The 16,897-nt window shown below is 37.5% G+C and overlaps 2 protein-coding genes across 4 annotated transcripts in view; both read right to left on the minus strand.

Moving 5' to 3' along the window:
• LOC150090411 (peroxidase-like) overlaps positions 1 to 10,394 on the minus strand; it is a 265,140-nt gene extending 254,746 nt beyond the window's left edge. For all 3 annotated transcript variants that reach the window (XM_090389871.1, XM_090389869.1, XM_090389870.1), the window contains exon 1: positions 10,302 to 10,394. In XM_090389871.1, coding sequence (XP_090245997.1) covers positions 10,302 to 10,372 — 71 coding nt within the window. In that variant the 5' untranslated portion in view covers positions 10,373 to 10,394. The remainder of the gene's footprint in view (positions 1 to 10,301) is intronic.
• A 765-nt stretch (positions 10,395 to 11,159) lies between these two features.
• On the minus strand, positions 11,160 to 11,777 carry LOC150090412 (uncharacterized). Its single transcript, XM_090390306.1, has one exon. The coding sequence runs from the start codon at positions 11,775 to 11,777 to the stop codon at positions 11,160 to 11,162; it is 618 nt and encodes a 205-aa protein (XP_090246432.1).
• Positions 11,778 to 16,897: the final 5,120 nt, after the last annotated feature.

The following is a 16,897-nucleotide window of genomic DNA, read 5'->3' on the forward strand; positions in this document are numbered from 1 at the left end:
CATAGTGCAAGTCCTCTCAGAGATCCAAGAGACTGGCAATTTCCAACTGTTGAGATCTCTAGCCAAAATGATGAAAAACGAAGAAAAAAAAATATATATGATACATGAAAACAAAATAGGGCATGAAGAAGTGAGGCACAATTTTCAGTGTTTTTCTTTATATAAATGATTTTTTAATTATTTATTTTTTATGAAAACTCCAAGCACAAGGGGTATTAGAACCTACAGTACTTAGTACCGTGCATGGGTTGAAGGTTGAGAAGATGAAAGAAGATACTTGTTGATATTAGACTTGAATTTCGGTAGATGGTAATTTTAAGGAAGTACGTATGAAGGGAGATTGTTCCAGAAAACGGAAGTGGAAAGAAGAAGGAAAGTTGATTCTGTGAGTTTGAAGTTGGACAATAAAAGGATATTTCCTGGTTTCCTCACGTGTTCGGACTGCTTTGGAAGAGAGAGCGGGAATTATGGAAGCCAATTCAGAAGAACAGTGCCCATGGAAGTATCTATGAAAAGGAATGCAGCAAAAACAGAAAATCTATGAGACAGAAGGGTGGAGAGATTCTGTTAGAGATGAGTCATTAATCGGCCCTAACTGATCCACTTTTGAATAGAATCTAGAAGCCTGAGAGAGGTTTGGGTGGGGGGCATTGCTCTAGGTGTAGGAACAATATTCCATGGTAGGGCGAATTTTCGATTTGTACAAAGTGAACAGTTGTTTGGAAGAAACGAACGCTGAGAGCGAAAGAGAGAACTCAATTTTTAGGTGCAGAGGAAGCAATATTTGTGATCTTGTCTAGAAATCTGAGTGTCATCGAAGCATAGGAACAAAAGAAACCTTTTTTGCGAGATATAAGACAGCGTTTTAAAAGGATTGAAATAAACTTAGTTATATTTGTCCCACTTGGAAAATTAACTTGGAAACCAGCATTTAGGAAACTGATAGGGGATATTCCATAAGTTGAAGCTGTTTGTGCAGGGCAAGGTTTCTCAAACTGGAAGGTGGAATGCAATGCGCTGTCATTAGGTAAACTATGGATAGGATTTCCGGTCAATCGGAGAAAGCCATTAATATAGAAAAGGAAGGGAGTGCGAGAAAGAACTGAACCTTGGGAAAAGCCCGCATTAGTGGAGAGGTCAGAAGACAGAGAGCCGTCTACTATCACCCACAGTGAGAGAAAACAGTTGGCAAACCATAAGAGGGAAGCATATTTAGCTCTGTATGCCAAACATGATCAAAAGCCTTTGAAATGTCAAGAGCAACTGCTTAAATTTCACCAACTTTTCCATTGAATTTGTCCAGAGATGGATAACATAAGCAAGTATATCACCAGTGGATCGATACTGATGGAATCCATACTGGCCATCATTGATCAGATGGAAGGTATCTAGATAGTTTAGGAGTCGGTGGTTAATAAATTTCACCATTACTTTGGAAAGAGTTAATTGGATGGGAGGGATTTGTCACTCTTTTTAGGAACTGTCTGGACATGAGCAAAGCAGAAGGGAAAATACTGATGGAATAAGAAGGTGTAAATAGGCGACTTAGAACAGGAGTAAACTCAGGAGCACTGGTTTTGCGAACAAGTGGAGAAATACCATCAGGACCTGGCGCTTTCTTGTTATCAAGACTGTTCAAAATTCTTCTGACATTCTTTTGACGGTAGACTGCAGGAGGTACTGAATAGAGTGTACTGGGAGTGGTAGGAGGTGATTTAATAAGATCATCAAAACATGAGTTAAAAGGAAAGTAGGATGCTAGTAGGTCACCTTTATCTTTAGCTGAGGTGGCAATAGAACCATCCGGTGTTGACAGACGTGGAAATAGAAATGGGCAAAAGTTGCGGCCAGTAGCTTTGAAAAGAGTTGCAATGGTAGGATTTTAGGAGCGTCAGCGACTAAGGCCAAATTGCTCCGTATATGCTGTCTGTAAATTGTGTGTATTATGTGGTCGGTTTGCTGGACGGAAAACCCGAATTTCATTTCTGGGAATAAAAACCATTCTACCGTGCCCTGAGACCGACTAACTCAGCCACGTTGTGAAAAAGGCCCTCACGTCATCGGCAGCATTCGAAGTCGGCCTTTTCCATCCAGTGTGGGGAGGACAATGATTCTATAAGCTGTGCTACCCACGAGGGCTTTGGAAAGAGACCAGAATGCCCAACTACCATTTACGACAAGAAGCAAGTTTTCTATTCTTAGCCTGTTCAAAATCTACTTTGGACTGATTAATAACTGCTAGTATACCTAATTTAGAGATCTGATACCTGGTCTGATATATACAGTAGTGAGGGGGAAGGAGGGAGAATTGAATGAGGCAGGAATTTTCACATTGAAATGAGATACAAAAAACGAACGGGCCTCAGAAAATTTACGTTGGTCAGCATATTGACCACTAGCATAAACTGCCTTCCTGGTAGTTGAAGTTGACGTTTTGGTGAGATGTAAGAAGCGAGAACTGTGTTGGTACCTTCTGGACGTAGAAAGAGTATGATTAAAGGATTACGGGATGTACAGATAAAGTTCTTTTTTGTTTTTTTTCTGGGTGATGCAACCAGATTCGGTCTGTGGAGCAGTGCAACTGATGAGAAACACTCTGACCCACTATTAAAGGGGGCCAGTATATATCATTATATAAATAGATATGTAATTTCATGAAAATTGTGGTATGTGTCGAGAGTGGGGGGAAATTAACCACTATATGCATCCGGTTACGAAAGACTGAATATATGTATGTGATAAGCGTCAAAGCAACTAAGGCTATGAGGTGACAGTATATTGTGTCTGTTAAATTGCATGTTTTCTGTAGTCGATTTGTCTGTTTTGCTGGACGAAAAATCCTAGTTTCTGGAAAAAAAAATGAAAAATAGCACACTGTGCTACACCCATGTATCTCTACTGTAATACTGGCCCTGGATGCAGCAATAGTCTAGCTTCCTTGCCTTTTCTGGTCTTAATAAACCTCGTACTTAACATACTGCTCTATTTTGGTTTTCCGAAAAAAAAAATCTTTCAAATATCAAAATTATAAATTATTCAGAGAAAAGTTCATATTCGAGATTAAACTTGACAGACACGCCGCCCACTAGAAAAAAAAAGTTCAAATTATTATTTAAACGGAACCAAACCTCAACTGTGATGCAGGCGCGCGCGCGTGCGTGCGTGCGTGTGTGTGTGTGTGTGTATGTGTGTGTGTGTGTGTGCATTCAAGGACTGCATGGAGAAAAACCCTACTCCTTCCACCTGTGATCGCATAACGACAGCCTTGATTGAAGAAGACTTAGAAACACATTTTCAGCGCAAAAAATAGAATATATGGTAAAGTTTGGCTTGAAATAGATCATTGTAAAATTAGTATTCGACTCTGGTTAGTTGTGGAGAAAAACGTGGTGTGATAATTAGCATTAGCAGAAGCAAGTGATGCAAGAAAGCAAGCTTATATAGCATCAGCCAAAAAAAAAAAAAAAAAAAGAAAACCCTTCCCATTTCACTCATCCATTCACTCCAAATGTTTGTCTAGTTCTGCCTTGAACTTATTTAAGTTGTTGACATTCCACTACAACAGATGGAAGTTTGTTCCAACTATCAACCACCCGCTGTCTAAAGGCAAATTTCCGCACATCTATTCTACAATTGTCTTTCCTCAATTTGAATCTATGGCTCCTCGGGTTCTTAATCTGAGCAAGCGGAAGTATCCCATCAGTATTGAGCCTGCTTAAACCATTCAAGGCCTTATACACCTCAATCAGATCACCTCGCAGGTACCTTGTCTCCAGACGCTCAATTTGGTAACAGCAACCATTTGTTCCACTCACCAATCTCGTTGCCCTTCTCTGTACTCGTTCTTGCAGCTCTACATCCTTCCTAAAATGAGGCCTCCAGACATGTATGCAGTAAAGGTGTGACCCGACCAGCCTTATAAAAAGGGACAATCACCTCCTTATCCCTACTAGCTAAATTCCTGTATATCATTGACAAGACACCATGAGCCACTCTTGCAGCCTGCCTGCACTGCTCAGAAAACTTCATATCTGACTGCACAAAAACCCCCAGGTCCTTTTCATTCTCCACTACCCTCAGTTAGTATCACCCAGTTGGTACGATACTCTGGGGTTACTACTACCCATATGCAGTACTTTACATTTGTCAATGTTAACCTTCAGTTGCCACCTCGCAGCCCATCTGCTCAACTTCTCTAGATCCTGTTGCAGTAGTGGTGTACTATCAATAATAAGCCGCAGATGTGTATTTATTTTTTAAAAATAAAACATAATGATTTCTTCCTCTTTGCCTGTGTGTGGAATTTACTTTCTAGTTCCGAAGAGATATTATACACTTGTCATTAATCATTGAAGGGCTGGCAAACACATCCTAAAATAACTCTTCGTGTCGAACAAATCCTTTTGGATTTTAAATTATTATTATTTTTAGCGAAATGCGATTCTAAAGAAAAACACCGCTATTAACGAACGACACATCGGCAAGAAGAAGACTCCGTACATCCGCTTGCGTGCGCATTTGCGTCTGTGACGCATGGACGCAAGCAGACGCGTTCCGAACAAAAGAGAAATCTGTGGAGATTTCCGACTCATTTTATTGATGATGTACGCGTTTCGCTTCTCTTAATGTTTCTCTTAATGTCATACGTTTGGTGTTGTTGACTTTAAAGAAAAAAGTAATATCGGTTTATAATTCTTTCCAATTCCCCTCTCCCCGCCCCACATTATTTTTATTCTCAAATTTTTTGAGCAGAATCAGTTGCAAAGCTACTTCAACTGATTACGTTGAGAGGAAGGGTAGATTTGACAACGATCTCCTTCTTTTGGAATACTTATCTTCAAATGATCTTAATCTGCGTTACTATACTTGTCATTTATCATTATTATTATTTACAGCTTGCACGAGTAACGATTTTTGATGTGAATATTTTCTTTTTATGTACTACATGGATGAACGCATTAACAACGACAGGAATAAAACAATGCAAAATGGCCGCCATAACAGAATGGTCAATTGGGAAGGAACGCGTACCTTGAGTGGCTCAAGATAGCGTGACTACTCAATATGGTGACGTTCTGTTATTCTTTCCATCACGCGAACTTCGCTGACCATAAACAAAAAATTATTTGATATAAGACAATTTTTTTTTTGTCTTATATCGACACTTAAGTTAGTTATTTCCACGTAGTTTTTCTTTTTATTTCTTAGCAGCTATTAACAGTAGTTAAAATATATTTAGTAAATAGCTTTCAAAACCAGATGCTATTAATACAGTGTTAACTGGTGACCTCTGGATTTATTTTTGTAAATACAGGAGCGGAGTTATAAATTTTGGGACTCCATGCCAATGGTTTATCATTACTAGCTTGTGCCCAAGGGGTGCACCGTTTCTTTAAGGTCCACAAAACTTCACTCTTTTGACATAAAACTTCACTCTTTCAGACTTCAGTCTGGTGCGGAGGCACCACTTTCACAATAGCATGATTAGCTATTGTCCTAGACAATTTTTATACATTGGCAGTTTAAAAAAAATCGGAAAAACACTAATTTGTAACAATTTTTTATTTAAAAAAAAATAGTTATATTGACTGTACCGCGGTCTAAAGCAATCATATACACATTTCCTAATTTTAGAGAACTTGGGCCGGCAATAGTTACAGGATTCTGTCATGGTATGGGACCTGGGCAATTGTCTTCTTTGTTTAGTATATACTGTATATTTGTTCATACTCCGGCACGACCACCAGGTCAGTGGAGTTCACAATAAATCATCAGTACAAACATTAATCGTATTTAGTACTCACGGGCTTGAACCCCGGTTCATTCAAAGAGCTGGTGCTATTTCACTCTCGCTCCTGACCACTCGGCTACGTCTGGCCTCAGGAATAAATTCTACTCTGGGTAAACATTGTAAAGATCTACAGTACTTACTATTTAAGAAAACTAACCCAGATGTCTTAGATCGTTTACTTTAAATAGTTAAAGCATCTTTGAAAGCAATCATATATTAATCTTTCTGACAGTTTAATTCTACATTCTGCAATGTGTTTCTACTCCAATGAGCTCTGTCCAAGGCATCTTCCCTGCCAGATATACACACACGAACTAGCTATGAGCATAAAAAGTTGCTTTATTGCATCCTAAATTTGCTGTCTTGCTCCATCTCACTGTAAAGTTTTGTCGCATACAGAATGCCGATGTACACCAGTTTCAGGTCTTGGTGAAATGGGTCGTCCACTTTACGTGTTTACTGTCGTGTGTGTGATCGATCGTTCAGATGATTAGGCAGTATATGACGAACCAATCTGATCAACAGCCCAGCCCACCAAAATATTGACAACCTGTGGAAGAATTGCTGCTAATTTCTTATATGTGCGTCCTCCACTGAATCCTAACCACATAATCCCCAGGCGTGCTTTCATCATTGGAAGGGGTCCTAATTCATGTGCATCGCTAAAGCTCCCACGGAATTCACATATTTAAAAGCAGTAATATACAGGGTGCTTCATTATCTGTGGGCTATATGTTCAGGACCGATTCAGGACCTGAAAACAATTAAAAATGTTTATTTACTATAAAAAAAACTACATGCATATAAAAAATGCATATTTTTATACATGCATCTAGTTTTTCTACATGCATATAAAAAATAAACAATGTTTATTTTTTATATGAATGTAGATCAGCACTCAACTGGTGATGTTCAGCGAGTTGAGAAGATTCACGAAATCCAGAGAAACGCAAAAATAACCACAGCGCCTTTGGTCAGTCTGCGCCTGCTTACAAACATCTTACGTGCAAACTAAGCTCCAAATGTATAAAGTATAATGCTATAATATATAATATGCGTTATAATCATGAACGCTTAATCTTCAGACGTATTTATTTTTTCCCATGATGAAATACAGATAAGACTGGGAAACTCTTTTTAGTTTTCCATCGCTAATTCTCAACACCTTACTGATTTCGCACACAAATAGCAACAGACAGTCCTATAACCTTCCTCACTGCCATAAATTAGAAACAAGCCTTAATTCTAAAACAGCTGCATACATTGTACGTTACTAGATTCACTTTAAGTTCGAATGTGGCACCATGTGAGTTGAACTACCAGCCTCTGAATAATATTATTCAGAGGGTGATGGCTACGTGTGATTATCCTGTATAGCATAGGGGTTATAATCACCGGGTGAAAAGCCTAAATTTTCCAAGAATTTTTCTCCTCCTCTGAAATTTCCAAGCATTCAAAGAAGGAAGGGAAAAATCACTACTACATAGCATGTTCGCTGTCCTACTCAGATGCTACTTTATTGTACAGTATTTCCAAGATAAATCAGATGCTGGTATATTGAACTTTTACTGTAGTGAGTTGCTAAAATTGTAGAACTTGAAGTAGCTTAAAATTTCTTAAATGTAGTTGCTTCCAAACAGGGTTCTCAGGTGTCCTTCCAGTTTGATCTGCACAATCAAATATCGTAGATGTACATGTTTTTTTTTTTTTTTTATATTGATCTTTATAAATGAGTAAACTTTCAATTTATTTTCATTATATTTTAAACTACTATCTATTCCTCTTCCAATGAGATTTTTTTTTTCTTTTTTGCCAGGTAACTTCAGAAAAATCTGACAGCGACCGGAAGTTGCAGTCAGGTTTTCTGAGAAGTTAACTGGCAACACAATTTCCAAAGGTGGAGGGAGGGGGGGAAGAACTTCACTAGCTAATCTTTCTCGCTCAGGGCCTCTGGATTCGCTACTCCTCTGCCACTGCTCTAGAACTGTCGAAGATCCAAGACAATATTTATCTGTTTAATACTGCGAACGTCACCATAGAAACGCCAGCTGTAACAGTAATCGTAAACTGACCCGATACAGTCACTGAAATAGCCATATTTTGAGTTAAAAATACAAGCACAAAGTTTATTCTAAACACACAATGTAAAATCAATAGTATATTTTCCAAGGTGAGTAGATAAGCTACATCTGTCTATATATACCAACTACAACTACCTGCAACCAACTATATACATGTATAAAGAAATATAAAGAATTTCTTATATATATATATATACAGGGTGTTTCAAAAATGATGGTCAATAATTTAAAGGCGAAAAGTACAAGGTATTCAAGGTATTCTTGTGAGGTTAATGACGGTCACCAAGGTTTCCCTTATACCCGTCGAATTTTAGGCGAGTGCGCCAATTGCCGGCATGAAAAAAAAAAAAAAAAAAAAAAAAGGGAGAATTTTAATAAAAACAGATAAAAGAAAGATAGATCGTGTAACTAGTGTTGTGTAGTGTTGTGTTATGTTGTTATGAATGCCGGCGCCTGGCTTTTGCAGCAGGGGGTCGAGAGCGAAGAGATGCTCCAACCCCCCACTCCCGTCCCTAGCCACGAGGAGGCAGCCAGGAACTACTATCAGAAGACTACATAGGATGAATAACTTTTTTGACTAGCTAGAAGGAAAAAATGGTAAGTATCAAGAATGTTTTTAGAATAAAAGTTTTAAGTAAAGCGATTTTTACTGAGGAGTTGACAGAAAAGAACAACAAAGTTTTAATGAAGTAAGTTTTAAGTAAGTAGGGGAGAGAAAACAGTAAAGGACATAAACTTAGAATATTAGATTAAAAGTTAAGATTGAGAGCCAAAACAGAAACGAAAACATAAAAGAAAATGAACCATAGTTAGTACAAATAGAGCTCATTAAGCACACATTAGTTTTAACTGGACGATATTACTAAGAAGGCAATAGAATAAGAAAATTAGGATTGTATAAAGAAGTTTTAATTAAGGGAAATTAGGGAAAGTTTAACGGGGAAAAGAACAGCAATTTAGATTAAAACTTAAGAGTTAAGCCAATAGCGGAAGCATAAAATAAATAAAATAAAAACACAAACCGTTGTTAGTCCAATTAGACCAGCATGAAAGCTCCCTGAGGACACCACACTAACCAAACAAGCAATATAATACAACTAATCAATTAACCATCCCACAACCTGTGGGAAAGATTCACATTATTTATACAAAACAGCTGGCACTTGAAAACATAATTAAAGGCGAAAAGTACAAACTAAAATAAGCAAAAAAGTCCCAGTGAACATCGGGCAGCAAATGAACCGTTTTCGGGATATGCACGTTTTCTTTTAAGATCCGCCACTGACTATGGAGCACTAAACTGTGAATCCTTTGTTAAGGGTGGTTTTATGAAACATAAGATAATTCATTTTTAATTTTTGGTTTCAACACCACAGGATTTTACAGATGTTACGTGTTACAGAATGTTCTTTCTAATACCCTTTCCTCAACATCAGGTGTTATATGCTTCTGGGGTCTACCTGCTCGTACTCCATGTGCGAAGCGCCCATATTCTCTAAGGCGTTGATGTACCCTGATGAATGTGTGCCTTTTGGGCTGCTTTCGGTGGGGAAATGCTTCTTGGTACAAACGTGCAGTCTCGAGTGCACTGCCGTTGGCTTTACCATACATGAAGTGCATGTCAGCATACTCTTCATTGCTGCAACCTCTTTCCATGTTAACTATCCTTTGACAAGTACTAGTATGCCTGCTACGTCTCAGAGCATTGAGGGAGGGGAAACGAGAGAATGAGCATAACCTAACTTAAACAAACAAAGTGGTTAAAACAAAGTGGTGGATCCCAACTCTGTACAGTTCACCTTGTCAGTGGTGGATCCCAACTCTGTACAGTTCACCTTGTCAGTGGTGGATCCCAACTAGAAATGTGCAATATCTCGAAAATTATTCACTTAAGGACTCATGTTTCTTAAGCTTTTTTTGCATATTGTGGTCTGTACAGTTCACCTTTAAATTATTGACCATCACTTTGGAAACACCCTGTATATAAGAAATGTGGAATAAACAATGCCTGATGATGATACATTCTTTGAAGAAAGTGAAAGTTCAAATTATTAACGATAGTCTGAACTTTCACTTTCAGCGGGACAATTGCCACGATTTGTTATTAGGGTTACATAATGAGTTAAAAGATTAGTTTTATGCTTGAATTTGTGCTTTAGCATGCAATAAAATCTTTTTATCTTGATAAAAATATGACATATGTCGTTAAAGTATTCATTTTCCCAACACTAGCATTCTAGATATTATAATTAGAGAATTAGGAATGCACTTCGATATTAGATTCCATATCGATTTCGAGAACAACGTATAAGATCGCTTCCTTGCGTCATTCTACCACTGCTACTAGTAATAAACCCGCTTACAAACTTTGATATTAGCCCCTGTGAAAATTATAAGCAAGTTTACTTAAAGTACTTAAATGTTCTTACCTTAACAAGATCATAACGAAAAGTTTCCATCCTGATCTCCGGATGCCTTCAGATTTTTCTTTTTTCATCATACTTCTAGGCAATAACGGTTGCTTTTCCTCCATTTTAATTTTATTGAAAACACAACCTGATGGACAAGAAGATAAAATAGAAATCAAGCACACATAAATGCATAAATAATAATAATAATAAATAAATATATACACACACCGGACAAAAAATTAGTCACCTCATTATTCAGTTATTAATATGTAACTGTTCCTTTAGAAGGAATCACCTGATAAATTCTCTTTAGTAGGGATTCAACTAGACACCTTTTTTTTAGCTTTTTTTAAAGTAACATTTGATTCACCACAATATGAAGACATTAAGTCCCCAACGATTGATGCTAGGTCCAAAAAACACATAGATGCATTGTACAACTGCAAAATACTTTGATACATCTGGGATACCATTAACTGCATCATTCACCACTGAGTTGATATTATGAGTCGCACAATGAACACATAGTGCATTTGGTTACGTTTCTTTTATGCGGGCTTGTACCCCGCAATAAACTGCACTCATAGTGTTAGTCCTATCATATCCTTGTCCCCGACCTTTAGAAAGATCCAAATCATTCGTTGCAGTATGTTGCAAATAGTCGTTGTTATATCTACAGTAATTTTATTGGTTAGAAGAGTCAAGGAAAGACTTCCCGATTTTTAATCCTGTAGGTTTATTTCCAATATTGCTGTTGTTTAAAATTTTGGCGTATTTACCTGATGATGTGTTTTTTTTTTTAAATGTCCTGGGTTGTGTCTAATATGACAAGAAAGAACGGAGAGTCTTTTATTTCCATTATTAATTGTTTTTTTTTTAATGCAAATTCACACATTCTATCAACCCATTTTGTATTTTAGGACTTAGATATTTTGATGTGCCAAATGGCAAATTTAACACTTGTCTCATAGTATCATCATATTGGGCTAAAAATTTTACATCAGACAAAAAGTGTCCATTGTATGTATCTTTAAAACTCTCTCGATGACCACGAAATCCGATTGAATTTTTCGAAAATTTTAGTGTTATTCTGATAAGTCGTTCCAAAACTTTACGCCAAAAATTAGGTTCTTGTCGTAAATTCTCTTCTACATTTTTATCCAAACATTTGTTTGCCATCCGTAATTCTTTGACATAATAAGCCTCTGTATGAGACGAACTTGCCTCGTGGCCATTAATTTTATTGGATAAATTTTGCCAATTCGTTATTCCTTTTATCCATCTAGAATTCTGCTTACTTGTTGAGAACATCCAACAGGGTTCACAGTAAACTGCGTCCAATTTTTGGGAATAACACAACCAAAATGTGTTCATTTTATGATCCGATTTGTTTATTGTTTTGTAATACCTTTCTGAAAAGGAACTGTTGCTGTGATTTTTTGGGAACGGGCCATTAGGTCTCCAAGGTCCACGATGCAAGATAAAGCTCTTCATATCGGCTGTTATTATGTCTGGATAATTAACGATGTCACTTGGATATTGTTCACTAACTAAATTATGTAATAGTTCTAGTTCATTGGTGTTCGCTTGGTTTTTTACATCTATATCTGTAGTTTATGCTGGAAAAGATGATGTTGTTGCGGATACTGAACCCGATGTTGATGCTGTTGTTGATGTTGTTGCTATTATTTCTGTTTCCGTTGGTGTAGTAGTATGAGAGCTCACGTTGCTTGCGGGGAAGAAAAAAGACAAGTTCAGAATTTTCTTTAATTCTTTTCCTGGTGCTTCTGTAGACTCTCCCTTTTCCCCTTCCTTTGGTGTGAGTGAATTCTTTTTTTTTTGCCATTCTAAAAAGAAATCATACATTTAATTGATACATTTAATTTAAAAAAATTGCACATTTGTTAATTGTTTTGAGAAATGAGTCTGTCTTCCAAATTTTACGTACCCCTTTCAAGCTCGGTCCCCAATGCAACTGTATTGGCATAGTTACGCCACTGGTTATTAATATATTTGCAAGTATACACTGGTATTCAAAGAGTGTGCATCACCCCTTAAACTTGTAATTGTCGTCCGAATAACGTAAGTATATGGCAATATTCCTTACAGATTGCATCAGATAAGATTGACACGCGTAGGTGATGACGTAATATTGCATCAGCTGTTACTTTCCGCTATATAAGCACGCTCTGCAAGAGTTGCAGTCATTCCTTGCTTGTGTCAGGATGGCGAGTTACGTGCAGAAGAAAGAGTGCTATCGTTGCTTTACGTGAGGAAGGATGTTCTTCCCGTCATATTGCTTATAGAGTGTCTTGTAATCAGTCGACAGTGAGTAGATTTTTTTCCAAACTCAAGAATACTGGTTCTGCTGATAGGAAAAAAGGAACCTGACGCCGCAAACGAGCCTCTATACCAAAACAGGACCGCGTTTTGAAGCGGTTATGCCTTAAAAACCGAAAGCTTCTTCGTTTGACTGAAAAGAGAATGGGAAGAACATACAGGAGTGGTAGTAAGTGCAGTAACAGTCAGAAGACGCCTCTTCAAAAATGGACTTGTGGCCTAAGAAGAAGAAGAAGAAGCCCCTCCTCACACAAAAAATGAAAAAGGCCCGATTAATTTGGTGTAAGGAGCATGCCAAATGGACCCCCGAACAGTGGAAGTCAGTTATTTTCTCTGATGAGAAGAAATTCAACCTGCATGGCTCTGATGTATGAGAAATTTCACTGTATGGTATCTACAGTGAAATTCCCTACCAGCCAAATGATATGGGGATGCATTTCGTATCGCGGAGAGTAGGTCAACTGCAGTTTATAAACGGTTCCGTAAATGCTAATAGATACCTGGCTATATTGGAAGGCAAATTGCTGACAACCATTATAGACCATTTCAACGTGCCAAGTAACTGCATCTTTCAGGACGACTCTGCTCCTTATCATCAGGCGAAAAGTGTAAGTACGCACTTCTGTAGTTACTTTAGCCTCATTTCTGCATTAGAGGTTCGGTAGTAATGTGTTTACATTTGTTACAGGTGAAAAAATGGTTGGAAGAACGCCCATTACAACTTAGCTGGCCAGGAAACAGCTCGGACCTGAATCCTATAGAGAACTGTTGGCATCGTGTGGAATCTGCAGTTGCCAGAAAGAAACCAAAGACCCTTCGTGAACTTCAGGAAGCCATAATTCGTCTTTGAAACTACGAACTATCAGTTGATTATCTTGAGAAATTGATCTTGTCAATGCCTCGACAGTGTGCTGCTGTCATCAGGGCCAGAGGCGGTTCAACTAAATATTAGTTTGCACCTGGCGAACTTTTCATTTTGTTTTCCATTTAAAATGAAGCAAACTGAAGCAAATTGAGGGCTTCTGATAACATTTCAGCCATAATTGTCGTGTTTACCAAAACTGTTGTATAAAGGTTGCAAATGCTCATTTTGGAATATTTTGAGAGCACCTGTCAAATATTACTTAGCTTTGCCTTAACTATATAATAAATATCTTTCGTTTATATTTCTGTTTGTGATGCTAGCCATCGTGAAAAAGGGTGAGAAATGTGAAATTCCTACGTGATGCACTTTCTTTGAACACCAGTGTATTTTAATTTTTATTTATTTATTTATTTTTTTTTTTTGGTCCGTGACCTCAAATATAAAAGTTGGTCCTTATCTGGAAAAAAAAAAAAGTGGGGAAACTCTACTGTATGGGATTTAAATTTGGTGACTTGGCTGGCCAATTTAAATGCTCTGTCATTCTTTTGTGTTCCTCTGCCAATTTAAAACAGTAGAGGCCTTGTGAATTGAACAGTTATAATCCTGAAATACAGAAGTACCGAAATCATGAATGTCTCTCAATCCAGTTCAGCCAGAATACTAGAATACTTGTATAGCCAGCCTGATTCATCCTGGTAAGTATTTCAAGCAGGGGACCCTGTTCATAATAGCTAAAATAACTCTAAAGCATTACTGACTTGTCCTCCAAATTGTATGGCGTCTAGAACACAGTCTCGGTGATTCTCATTGCTTGTTTTGTGAACTGTGCGCCTGCCATCAACAGCGTAATTGGATTCGTCAAATAACATCACAGCTTTCCGATCAACCACAATTATCAACAATCCTATTTTTATGTCTTTTAGTCCATATTAACCGAGCTTTTTTTATGCGCAACCGTTAAAATCGATCGTTTTTCGAGGAATCCTAATCCAGATGTCTATGTTACACCACTTTCTTCGCAGTGTTCTCTCAGAAATCGACTAACTGTAAACAATTAACCAAGGTTCGTGTTTTGTATGAAATCATTTTTCTTTTATTAGACGCGATATTCGTCGCTAATGTCTATCATTTAGCACAGAACTTTCGCCGCAGATCTACTTTATCTTGACTCGCACCACTCCTCATTACTGTTCTCTCTGAAACACCAGCAAATTCAGCTACTACTTTAACAGGATGTTCTTTAGATCTGCAAATGCTATTACTCCTTCTTGCCACTCACTAATATCTTTTCTGCGTGTCCTCTTCATAGTGGAAACCATTACTTCTTCAGTCACAGCTGGCATGTCTGTAAATAATAAAAAGTTAGCCTTATGCTCTAATTTCGGTGTCGTAAGCCCTCGTCGGTAGTACAGTTGGTATAATTACCGTCCTCCCACAGGGAATAGAAAAGATCTGTCTTCGAATCTCGTCGATGACGGGAAGAATTTTTGTGGGACTTTTTCACAACGTAGCTGAGTTAGTTCGGTCTCAGAAGAGGGCAGTGTTATTTTTTTTCTCTCCCGGAAACTCGAGTTTTTCATCCAGCAAACAGAAAATCGACAACAGAACACATGCAATTTACACGCATGTTATAAGGCGCAATATGGACTAAGTTGCTTTTGCGCCTAAAACCCTACACCAGCCAATGAGTGTCGTAAGCAAACAAACGTAGAAGATAAGACGTTTTCGTTTTGTTATATGCCCTGCATACCACAAGCGGCTAATTATTTTATCCAGTGTGTGCGTATTGTTAAAATAAACCAATATCTATACTGTATTTCATTAAATAGAACATCAGTGGCTCTGACAATGATCATTGTTATGTGTATTAAACTTGAGACTACACCAAAGCAAAAATATAATTAAGGAATAGTACCTGCTAATCAAAAGTTGTTTCCAACAAGCAAAATAAGCAGCCCAAAGTGAAACAGTTGTGCAGGCCCATGTAGAGCCAGTAAGGGCCCTCCGGGTAAAACAGCATCACCAATCTTCCTTTCTCTTCTAATTTCTCTTTTCTATAACTTATGGAAGTGGTCTGCCCCTCCTCCTGCACACACGATATAAGGTCCGGCCCAGTATCCCTTCCCCTCTGAACGTCCCCACCTGTTGTTGGTGTCTTTGGGTAAGGTAAGCATGGAGACGAATTTTTACACATGTAGTAATAAAGAAATGCTGCACTTCAAACATTGTGGATGGCACAGAAGACGATTTTATTTGGATTAACAAGAGGAAAGATGAAGAATAAGTTGCAACTACTTCATTTAATCCTTATTTTTTTTAACCTCTTGATGAGCTGTTTTCTGGTGGGTGTGAAAATATCCTCCGAGAAACGTAATCACGGCTTAAATCTTAAAAAGCGTCATTTTCTTATCTACATTGTATACAATTCGCTTTGTCCGTGTATTGGTAATGTGTAATGGAATGGAATGGAGTATACTCCAACTCTACAATGAGTTGCCTCAGTATTACACTACTTCAAATAAATTCCGAATAACTAATGAAGTAACAAATGCATTAATGTCATACAGTAGCGTATCCAGTTATCATCATAAGGGGGGACATAGCGACCAGTTCCTGGTATCATCGTCTGGTGATGGCGACCAGACTTGGTTTTTTTTTTTTTTTTTTTTTTAAGAATGCCTCCTGCTTTCTTTTTCTTTAATTTCAAATATTTGGTTAAGGAGGTGGCATATGTTCTCTCTGCCCACCCCTGAATACGTCCCTGATGTGATATAATAAGTAAATTTTCTTTTATAGCTCGGAACGTCCAAGTAGCGTCATAGAAGTTCATAAGATAGGGAGAGAGCATAAAGAAGGAGAACATCACCGTATTTAGCAGTCATGTACACTTGAATCGCGTTCAACTTACTGTACTTTCGCATTTAATCAAGAACAGTCGTATTAGGTAAGTAATATTCATTTCTTAACTTCAAGTCTTTAATCCCCACTCCTCGCCTGTTCCACTTCAGAAGATTCACAGAGTGGATCGTTCATTAGCATTATTCAAATAAACATTCTCAATGCAATAACATTTTAAAAAATTACAAGTTTTAAGTAATTGTGTTGAAAAGCTTTGCTTTTAAACAAGGGTGATAAAAAATTTTATTTATTTCTTATTTTAATTTATTTTTTTATTTCTTGGAAAAAAAAATAGACTGTACTTCCGTGCTTATCTCCGATAACCATTTATAAACCAAATTTCTAGACAATATCTAATATCTTTACTGGGGATAACTCTGACCTTTCTTCACCACAAATGTTGTTTCCTTTGTATTGAAAACCTGGGTTTTCCTTTTCACTCTTGGAGACACTTTTCTTTTAAATCTCTACAAATCTGCTCTACCGAGGAATAATGTTTCTACATTTGGGG

This window comes from Mastigoproctus giganteus, chromosome 2, assembly GCF_048544385.1.
Source record: "Mastigoproctus giganteus isolate SK-2022 chromosome 2, ASM4854438v1, whole genome shotgun sequence".
Taxonomy (NCBI): domain Eukaryota; kingdom Metazoa; phylum Arthropoda; class Arachnida; order Uropygi; family Thelyphonidae; genus Mastigoproctus; species Mastigoproctus giganteus.

Bases quoted from the DNA above. Each gene is read 5' to 3' on its own strand.
- LOC150090412 (XM_090390306.1), bottom strand. From the start codon at position 11,777: ATGAAGAGCTTTATCTTGCATCGTGGACCTTGGAGACCTAATGGCCCG.